Source organism: Salvelinus sp. IW2-2015, linkage group LG1, assembly GCF_002910315.2.
Source record: "Salvelinus sp. IW2-2015 linkage group LG1, ASM291031v2, whole genome shotgun sequence".
NCBI lineage: Eukaryota > Metazoa > Chordata > Actinopteri > Salmoniformes > Salmonidae > Salvelinus > Salvelinus sp. IW2-2015.
In genome coordinates, this window is record NC_036838.1 from 9044766 (window position 1) to 9055864 (window position 11099).

At 40.2% G+C, this 11099-nt stretch overlaps 1 protein-coding gene across 1 annotated transcript; it reads right to left on the reverse strand.

The window, feature by feature from the left end:
* Positions 1–7740: 7740 nt before the first annotated feature.
* LOC139028150 (TOG array regulator of axonemal microtubules protein 1-like) lies at positions 7741–9996 on the reverse strand. Its single transcript, XM_070444931.1, has 3 exons — positions 9832–9996; positions 8537–8668; positions 7741–8200 (listed from the first exon to the last, which is right to left on the reverse strand). The coding sequence occupies exons 1-3, from the start codon at positions 9927–9929 to the stop codon at positions 8191–8193; spliced, it is 240 nt and encodes a 79-aa protein (XP_070301032.1). The 5' UTR covers positions 9930–9996; the 3' UTR covers positions 7741–8190.
* Between the last annotated feature and the right edge of the window lie 1103 nt (positions 9997–11099).

Here is an 11099-nt window from a genome sequence, read left to right on the forward strand (position 1 = left end):
TTGTCTCATCGCTGCAACTCTCCAACGGGCTCGGGAGGCGAAGGTCGAGTCATGCGTCCTCCGAAACATGACCTGCCAAACCGTGCTTCTTAATACCTGCCCGCTTAAACCGGCCAGCTGCACCAATGTGTCTGAGGAAACACAGTTCAAATGACATCCGAGGTCAGCCTGCAGGCGCCCAGCACTGCGTGTTCTAAATGATGAGAAAATATTTTAGCAATGCCAGTATACATTATTTGAAACTGATTAAAATGTTGCCGTTTCACCAGTTTCTATTCCACTATCTCAGCAGGTACCTCTGTTGTGTAACGCGAAGGAACGTTTAGTTTTAATGTTCCATCAAAGTGTCGATATAACTTTTTCATAAACATGATGCAAAATGACTACAATGTATGTACATAATATTAATTTAGCATTTATTCTAAAAATGATGTGCGTAACCAGGAGACAAGCCAAAGTAAATTCAACGATTATTTTCAAACCACTGACATCTACATTTCCAAGGACACAGGTTTCAAGGATTCAAGTGCAACAGCTGCCCATACAACCACTGGTATAAGAAATCCCTCCCTGATACAGCAAAGTTGAAACACGTTGGTTGAATGAATACTTGGTGTTGTTGTTTGCGGTGGCCATAGCTTCGGACTGCAGGGATATTAGTAGCATATTAGCATCCACACCGTACCTTATTCAAAAGGGATTTCAATTCAATTTCACTCGGTCAATGATGATGGCAATGCAATCATAAAGGGGATTAAAAGAGAGCCCTGACATCAGTCGACAACAATGCCACACCATTGGCATTTAGTCCATTCTGCAAGTTTCTTATGGTCCCCTTTAATGCTGTTTGGGCCTTAGGGGCCCCCATTGTAATTACAGCCAATTAATTGTAACGCTGGACTGAATAGCCCGTGCTCATTGGTGGAACAATGGCTGACAAATAGAGCAAGAAGCACGCCAGGCTGCCAGCAGCCTCTCGCCAGATTATCAACAGCTGCTGCTGCCATGGTACGGCCGTCCCTTTCAATGCCCAATCCCTTCTCATGAGGACCTGGGGTGGGGTTGAGGGGAGGACCCGGTGGCATGAGAGTGCCATCAATCTCTATTGTGTCCCCTCCCCTTTCTAAAGAAAACAGTCACTAAAGTCTCATTTGTCGCCACTTTTCCATGGTGGGTGGGGTTGTGGGTGTGCGTGATGGAGCCACAGTGTTTTCTATGTGGGGATTATTAAGGGTTAATTGAGTGTGGTAAATGATTGGGTGCTGAATAGGGATTAGTAGGAGGAGGTGGTGGAGGTGGCAGATGTGGTGTGAAACGAAGAGCCATTCGGCTTCTAAAGAATACAAATCAGGGCCCATGCTCTATTCCGGACTCTATCTAAGACTCAATTATCCCATTCACGCTGGGAGCAAAGGAGTTGCTGGAGGGGCTGGAGTGCACAGATGGTTTCCATGCCAAAGAACTCTGGGGAAAGCAGAACTATTTTCCGGGCACCTTTTCTTCAGGTTCAGTTTACCGTGGAGCAATGGGCTTTTTATTGGGTATTCATGATGCGCAGGGCATTGTGAACTTGTTTTTAAGATTGAAGGATTCTGAAAGGGACAATGGAAGAATGGAAAGAATTCATTCCATGAATCGGAATGAGAGGGTGAGGATGCGGCTTAGCTCTGGCTATTTTCCCGAATTGGGACTACTATACCGGGAACCTCTGATAAACGGGGGAAAAGACGTAGAGGGGCGTGTCCACCTGGGGGGCCGACTGCCTAGCACGCCGTCTGTCGCTCGCCATCTCAAGCCCAATGGAACAATAATCTAATTCATTCTCCTTCAAAAAAGGCACACGATTCTCAGGCGAATGGCCCTCTCTCTATTTAGTCAAACCAAATGAATGCCACTTGTCAGGGAGAAAGAAAAACTTCCCAGGAGTCATATGGTTAATTGATCCTTTTACTGTATATGAACAATGCTTAATTTACAATATACCTCTAATTGACTTTCAAAACAGGATGGAACTATGGGTGACACTTTTTAGTATATGGATCACATACTAGGCACTCATTTTATTTATAAGTGTGTATTGATATCTAATTAGGCCCTTATTAGGTATTATTTGCCATGACTTCTAATGTTAGAATAAGAAAACACTGAGTAAATACCTAAWAAATGTCTAACGATACCCAATAAAGGCCAATTTGTGACTTATATTGCAAATGAGTGCCTATGATGTGATCCCTATACAGAAGTGTTAGATAATATAGTGTATGGGCTGTGGTTCCACTCCAACCATACCTTCTATCCAAGTGCAACTGAATAATATTGTTTACAATGTCTGCAATCTCATTAAACACGTTTTAACTTTGCAATCTATCACTGCCTGTGAACTCCACATTGTTTGACACTCAACAGTATGTTGCACTCCAGCAACTAGCCTATAACTCCTCGACTGAAATTCCTCAAGGATTCCTGTCAAATGTAACAGGCTCACATACACTCAAGACGAATCGCCAGGGATATTTCTCAATCTCCATCCTAGCTATCTCAAATATTCGCAAAATATCCTTCCTGACATGTTTGTGTGGATGTAGAAGAGGACATTAATATTGGGCCTAATCACCATTCAAGGTCCTTTGCCCCCGACCCAGTGGTTGAAAAGCAGCTAATATCAGCCAGGAAGGAACAATGGACAAAGCCGAGCACTTGAATCACAATGAAGGAGAAGGACCTGCCCTGCCAACACAAGCTGCGAGGACCACCCGACCAACGGATGCCTCACAATACGCCCAACAATAAATCACAGTGATTGAAACAAGGGCCCCAGACTATAACCTCTTATCGCTCTCTAAATACAGTACAAAAACCTATTCATTCATGTATATTTAACACAGGGAATTTTGATTCAAAACTCAATAAGCAAAATGGCCATCAAATGGCACACACAACTTTTTTTAAATATTCGTGTTGAACTGGAGAACCCATACTATAATGGTCATTTCCTGGGTTTAAATAAACCATGAATAGGCTTTCAAGGGGCTATAGCAATGGCGGCTGTGAGAGAAGTGCTATTTCGGCTAAAGATTGGAATCAGGTCGGAGTCCCAGACAATACAAAGTGCTGCTGGCTATTTTTGGCGCTTTATTGTCAGGGAAATGGGGTTCCTTTCTTTCATTGTATCCAGTATCGACTCTTACTTCCTTTCTACCCCTAATCAAAAACAAAACATCCCAGGTCTGTACTATGGGGCAATCAGAGAAAGCTTATGTAATGCTATTCATTGCATTAGGAGGCTAAGGGGTTGAGACTAGTACATTCTTGTGGTCATTTTTGTAAGCTTGCGGCAAAGCCGTGGCACTGCACTCACCCTGTCCAGGTCAGCCCGTGGAAATGCGTCGATGGCTTCTTTGCTTTTTACTGTTCATTGTTTTGAAAATGTGTGTTCAAAAATGGGCATTGTTCATGTGGTCTACRCACAAGAATATCTTACATTTTCCTGGTGTAACTTTTGTCTTGTGTATAATAACAAACATTCACTCTCTTTTCAAAGAGTGACTGTATCTGACATTGACTGGCATCGACTGAAAAACTGTAGGTCTCTTGATCACAATTTAGAGGACGAAAAATATGTTGTATTCTGTTCATCAAAAAATACCCTTAGGATGTTTTCTCTACAGAAAGACTAACACAAAATAGCAAATTTTCATCTTTCAGTTCCCATGTCTATCCCATACTGGACTATGACCTTTGTTTACTTAGTCCTGAACAGACTGGATCGGTGTAAGCAATACAAAGAAAATGCTAAAGAAATCACAGAGCCTGTGTGTGTGTGTGTGTGTGTGGTTGGGGGGGGGGGGGTCAATATGCATGTGTGTGTGTGTGTGTTTTGGAGTGTCAGTGTAGTAAGTGTATGGTTAGAGTCAGGTGAGTGTATTTCGAGCCTTTGCAAGAGAGTCAGTGCAGAAAATAAGAATAAATATGAATAAAACAAGGGGGTCAATAGTCCGGGTAACCATTTGATTAACTCTTCAGCAGTGCTTTGGCTTAGGGGTAGAAGCTGTTAAAACTTCTTTCAGCTAGGGGGCAGATTATTATTATTATTTTTTTAAATAACGTTCCCAAGGGAAACTGACTATTTCTCAGGCCCAGATCGTAGAATATGCATATAATTTACAGATTAGGATAGGAAACACTCCAAAGTTTCCAAAACTGTCAAAATATTGTCTGTGAGTATAACAGAACTGATACTGCAGGCGAAACCCTGAGGAAAATCAAACCAGGAAGTGGCTTCTATTTTGAAAACTCCATGTTCCATAGCCTGCCTTTGCTCCATTTAAAGGGATATCAACCAGATTCATTTTCCTATCGCTTCCTCAAGGTGTCAACAGTCTTCAGACATAGTTTCMGGCTTTTATTTTGAAAAATGAGCRAGAAAGATAACATCRCGTCAGGTGTTCGCATGAGTTTTGCTCGCGCAACAGAGTTTGGGCAGCCATTGCCTTTCCCTCTCCTACTGAAAAAGACAGTTGCGGTTGATATATTATCGATTATATATTTTAAAAACAACTTGAGGATTGATTATAAAAAACGTTTGACATGTTTCTGTGGACATTACGGATACTATTTGGAATTTGTCTGCGTTGTCGTGACCGCTCTTTCCTGTGGATTTCTGAACATAATGCGCCAAACAAACGGAGGTATTTTGGATATAAAAATTATCTTTATGGAACAAAAGGAACATTTATTGTGTAACTGGGAGTCTCGTGAGTGAAAACATCCGAAGATCATCAAAGGTAAACAATTAATTTGATTGCTTTTCTGATTTGTGACCAAGCTACTTGATGCTAGGTGTTCATAATGTTTTGTCGAGCGATCGATAAATTTACACAAACGCTTGGATTGCTTTCGCTGTAAAGCATATTTTCAAAATCTGACACGACAGGTGGATTAACAAAAGGCTAAGCTGTGTTTTGCTATATTGCACTTGTGATGTCATGAATTTAAATATTTTTTGTAATATTATTTGAATGTGGCGCTCTACAATTCAGCGGTTGTTGATGACAATTATCCCGCTAAAGGGATGGGTAGCGTCAAGACGTTTTAAGGAGCCTTTTAGCTCCCCGGGACCGCTTGCTGTGCGGTAGCAGAGAGAACAGTCTATGACTTGGGTGGCTGGAGTCTTTGACAATTTTTAGGGCCTTCCTCTGACACCGCCTGGTATAGAGCTTGAAGAATATTGAAATGAATAATGGGCAAATGTTGCACAATCCAGGTATGGAATGCTCTTAGAGACTTACCCAGAAAGACTCACAGCTGTAAACGCTGCCAAAGGTGCTTCTACAAAGTATTGACTCAAGGGTGTGAATACTTATGTAAATTAGATATTTCTGAATTTAATTTTCAATAAATCTGCAAACATTTCTTCATATATGTTTTCACTTTTTCATTATGGGGTATTGTGTGTAGCTGGGTGAGAGAAAAACATATATTTAATCAATTTTAAATTCAAGCTGTAACACAACAAAATGTGGAATAAGTCAAGGGGTATGAATACTTTCTGAAGGCACTATAGACAAGGATGGGGCCTTGGGGTTTTGATGGGAAAGGTCTAGACTTTGCAATGAAGGACCATGGTTAGCAGAAGGCTTGGTTAGCAGGGTTAGCCTTCATTCCATTTCAACTCAATTAACTCTGAACGTGAAGTCAAATGCAGTTCATGAGTTCCCTCAGTTCAGGAAACAACATCCTTGAATTGCATTAGCTACGTTTTCAAATGTCCAATTACTATAGTCGCTGAGCTGAGCCAGACTGGAATGGAATCAGAGTTTTGCAGGCAGATCACCAGTGACATGTTAGTATTCGACATCCATCCACGGCGTGGAAACTGGCCACTTGGGGCAACAGTGAGCGCTGTTACCTTAAGTTTCGGTATTGATAGGACATTGTGGATGTGAATAAGCATCTGCCTCTGGTTTCATGGTTGAATCCAGCAATAGAAAGTCGTTTTTGATATTTTTGTTTTAAGCTTATCCCAAACCTTACCCCTTACCATAACCATTCGGAGTTAATGCCTAACCTTAAGATTTCGGAGTTAATGCCTAAACTTACGTTTGGGAAAGTTTGAGAAACATGGATGAACGTCTAATTCTGATGTGAGACTGAGCCCTTGTAGGAATTTTGACCCTTGCTGATGGATTTGCAGATCCAGGATCATATTTTGGAATATGGCTCCCTCTAGTGGTGCTTTTCCATATAGCCTTACCCTCATGCCATAGTTTCGCCAGTGTTTTATGTTAACCTCAGCTCTCAAGACTTATGGCGAGGGAATCGACAACCTCTGAATCATTCAAGTCTGTTGATTTGTGAGAAGGTGTCAAAGTTCACAGTTAACCATTGCTATGTAAATGACAGCTGAAAAGAACACAGAGCATTGCCTTGGCTCCAAGTGGGATTCACATCCACAATGTCCTTTGGCTCCAAGTGGGAGCAGGTCTACCGGATACATGGGTAAAACACTGGGGTAAATCCTGTATGGAAATGCAACATTAGATGCTGGATGTAGAAACCAATGGTAGAAACTCTGGGTGTTTGTGAGGCATCATCTTTTACTTGAGCATCATTTAGGTGACTGTAAACAAGGGCAACAAAGCCCAAATCCAGTGATAATCAAACATAACAGAAAATACAACCACTGTTGTAATGTGTGGCGGAAAGAAGCAAACATTGTTTTTGTCCCCACCAGTGACTAAGCTTTTCCACTTGTGTTCTAACTTAGGTATCCCCCTTTCCCTTTCTTAAAATGTTCTCATGAATGGATTTCACTTGGGTTCTTGGGTAGTCCCATCTATGCAAATGGTATGCCCGCCATCTAGTGGTGTTTTGCAGTATGACACGACTGGAGTCCTGTCTATCTCTGTAACATGCTGACCAGACCGGACGTGTCGCGTGCATTGCAAAATAAATGTACACATACATGTTATTCAATCATTGCACCCACACTGGTGGCGCGCGTCAACGAACTCGGTTGACCGTTTTATCTGTGGATTAATTGTCGGAGTAGAGGACCTTGTGCATTTAAGGTAAAATAACAACCCAATGTTTATATCCCAGGACAAATTAGTTTGCAACAGCAAGCCCGCTAGCCAAATTGCCATCAATGTTTAATGCTTTTCGACTTAAACCAAATTAATATAATTGGTTTAGAGTTTATTTTGATATTTCAACCTGCGTGTCCTGATCGCGTCTGGTGTGGGGGGACAAAATCAACATTGTCTGGTCTGCATGTAATCTTGCTACTGTGTTTTTCACTCAAGGTAAGCACTTTATCACATTTCTATGTCTGGAGGAACTTGATAAATTCAAGTAAGGTCATTCTGAGCAATTTACGGAGCCCGGGAGGTGACACAAATTATAAAAAATAAATAAAAATCGTGCCCATTAATTACTGAAACATGCTCACAAATTGATATAACATGTCGACCAAATGTTTTTTTTTAAATGCTCACAAATGTCTACAAAATGAGCACAAATTGAAATAAAACATGTCCACAAATTATGAAACAAACTCACGAATTGTAAAACGTCCACTTTACTTTTCGTTTTGGATGTTATGATGAAATTCCCTGGAGGTGCGTTCGGTAATCGGGCACACACGGTAATCTGGCCCTGATCATCAAGTTAAACCACAGGTATTGTTACACATCCTCACACTGTCTTGGAGAATAAAACTGAGACTGTAGCCAGCTTCCATTTCACCTCATTTTATTGTCCAAAGAATGTTCTCATAGTCCAGAAGTATTGGATGAAAATCCACAATGTTGGTGCCATACAGGAGCACTGACCAATCTGCCTCCAAAATAGGACTGCTGGTTTTGAGGATGGTGTGGAGTTCAGTGGTTGATGATCTGAGCACCCCTGAGATGGTGAGTACGGTTTCAGTAGACCACTATTGGGCTGGTAGATCAGATAGGCGCTTCGAGGCAAGGTCATTTACTGCTTTGAATGTGGTACATATTGCCTTATAGTGGATTCAGGACTTGGACAAGGAGTCAATGCAGCTTAAAGATGCATTTACATGGGGGTTTGGATGATAGTGTAACATTTCTTAGAATGAGCGGAAATATTGGAGTTTGGGGACAATAGTCAAGTTGGGAAGTGCAAATATTTAGATACAAATATATAGTCAAGTTGGCGATTTATTTAGATATTCCTGTTGAAAAAGAGAAAAGACAGAAAGATAGTATATTAAATTCATCCCACTGGGCCAAAACTGATTGAATCAACGTTGTTTCTATGTCATTTCAACAACAACAACAAAATATATGTGATGACGGTGAATCAACGTGGAAAACCCGATTGGATTTTCAAAAAGTTATCAACGTCAAGTCATTTCTCACCCAACTTTTAACCTTACTATTTTGGTTGATTTCCCATATTTAAATCAAAACTAGACATTGAACTGACGTCTGTGCCCAGTGGGATTGGATTTCTGTAATCATATCACCTCATTTGTTATACTTCTTCTAATCATCCAGAGAGAATGTACCTTTCTTTGAGGTTAATCTTTGAGATGACCTCCCTCAAGGATTCTCGCTCTTTCCTCGGAGCGAATTTGTCCCACATTTTAGCAAAGTCGCCATTTGTGGCCACGTTTCTCAAGATATTGTGACCATGATGCCTGCGGACAAAGATATTTATATCATCTTAAACGTGCGACATATCAAATAATTTCTGCTGTCTGTGATTTAAGAACAGTACTCAATTGATGGCAAAAATATCCCATAAAAATAAGACATACATTAGGTGGAATTTGCAAGAGGGTCGGTTTGAGTAATACACTGCAATACCTGATCTACAAATCATCTCAACTATCTAACAACTGGGCATTAACCATTTGTTATTCTGAAAATCTTAGCGAATCTGCACAGCGCTTGGCTCAGGCCGACCATTGTGATCAAGTAGGGTTGTCTTCATTAGGCACCAAACAGAAGGAAGGAAACTGAATCAGGTACTGACTATTTGGACTCATTTACATTTTTAAAATCGCAAACAGTACAAGTTTTGTGCCCTAACAAACACAACCAAAATGGCAACTATGTTGATAATCAGTCTGGGGTCACCCAGGTCATCCAAGTGTTGTGTGGTTGTTTTGTCTGGTGGTTGTGTCTGAAGATTGACAGTGTTCAACTTGTAATGTGTATTAGGATCTGTCTGATGTTTGAAAGGGGTTGACATAAAGACTTTCTGTCTTGAAATGAAAAGCAAAAGGAAATATTATATCCACAAATAGGTGCTACGTGACATAAAAAGTCAAAGCCCAGGCATTTGTGTGGGTTTAAAAGGTAAAAAGCTTTTGGCAAAAGCTTTTGGCTTGGATTCAGCTAATCCTTTGGCTTTTTAACTTTCAAACGCACATGAGTGCCCGGACTTGGATTTTCCTATGCCACTTAGCACTTATTTGTGTTTATAATTTTTCCTTTTGGTTTTCAATTACTATTCCTCTCCAAGAGCACCTATGGTTGTATTGGAGTACTTGAAGTGCTTCCGCTACTTCATTTTCTTCAAGGCATTCTGTCTTTAGATGGGTTTAGTTGAGGCCGCAATTCAATCCATGACACCCTTTAGCGTAGATGCTCTARACAGCYGACAATGTGGCTTTTAAAGGCAATTTCAATTTGTATTTGTGGTAAACGCTGCAGATGTCGACTCAAGTGTAAATGTATCTTTAAAAGCTGCATTGTCGGCGGTCTAGTGCTATAAGGAGCCATGGATTGAACCCCGGCCTTAGTTTAGGCYGGCCATTATGTTTATGCAAGCAACTATACAGGATGAACTTCCCACCTGACTTCCTGTGCAGGGTCCACAGCCAGTTTACTGACGGCAATCAAGAAACGGTCAGTGAGGTCTTTCTTCCCCGACAGGAGATGAGCCATCCCCATGACCTCAGCCAGTCTCTCCAGGTGCTGAGCAGTGCAGCTCCTCACCGCAGCGTTACGGTGGCTGAAGAAGGACAAACAGAGCACATCAGTTACAGGTCATAGAGATACATGAGTAAGGAGACGAATGAGAATGGATTGTATTGATGTCTCATCGGTGGATCAAAATGTTCGGTATAATAAATATACCATTTATTAACCGTTTGTAAAGAGTTTACTTACCATTTATTAATCATTATTCCTATATTTGTAAATGTCAATAAGCAATCTCTAAATAGTTATTTACACATTTATAAACGCTATTTTAAATGATTTAATAATGATTTACAAGATAATTAATAAGGTGTTTGATAATAGTATGTTCACAATTTGTATTTATAAGGCATTCGTTAATGGTTGATTTAATGGTTTGACTYACCATTTATATACATATTTATACATGTATTTATAAATGTCATGAATGGTGTATTTATTCATTGTTAATGAGTGCATTTATGAATGGGAGTACATGCACTAATACCTCAGTACCTCACTAATACCCCCTAATCTAAAGTGTTCACTATATATACTTTATAAATGTTTATAAATGGTTTGTTACTCCCCAAAAGCTAGCCACATCAGTAGACAGTACATCTCCACCAATGACTAAAAATAATCTAAATCATGCCATGGTAAAAGAAGAAATACACAACACAAGGAAGTATAAGACATAACAAAACAAATGTGATTCCATAAATAACCTAGCATGCTAATGAAAAAGGCAGTTCATTAAAAACTAGCAGTATTTCAATCTTCTCGATTTCGAGGCTTGGATAATGGGACAATTAGGAGTACGGCGACACCTTAAAACCCTGGATTGAGATACGTTTTCAAGCCATATCCCTTTTCCGTCACCACGGTGAAAACATATTGCCATAGGACCGTTTCGACTTGATGGCAGACTGAACTTGAAGTCCAGCTTTGGCTAACTAAGCACAGTAACATAATTAAACTCAACATATGCTATTCTGTTATTTTGAAAGACATTTTCTTAATATCATAAYGTTTCTTAAGACCTGCCTAAATGGACAAATGATCATATTTGTGATGGTGTATATTAAATGGATTGACTTTTTAGTGCGGTAGTATTTGATATATAAGTATTTATATATTAGAATGTTTATCTGCAAGCAA

Excerpts from the sequence above, each read along its gene's own strand:
- LOC139028150 (XM_070444931.1), bottom strand. The coding sequence starts at position 9,929 with ATGGGGATGGCTCATCTCCTGTCGGGGAAGAAAGACCTCACTGACCGT. Across the intron at positions 8,669-9,831 it reads GACCCTGCACAGGAAGTCAG|GCATCATGGTCACAATATCT; the intron begins GTGGGAAGTTCA and ends CTTTGTCCGCAG.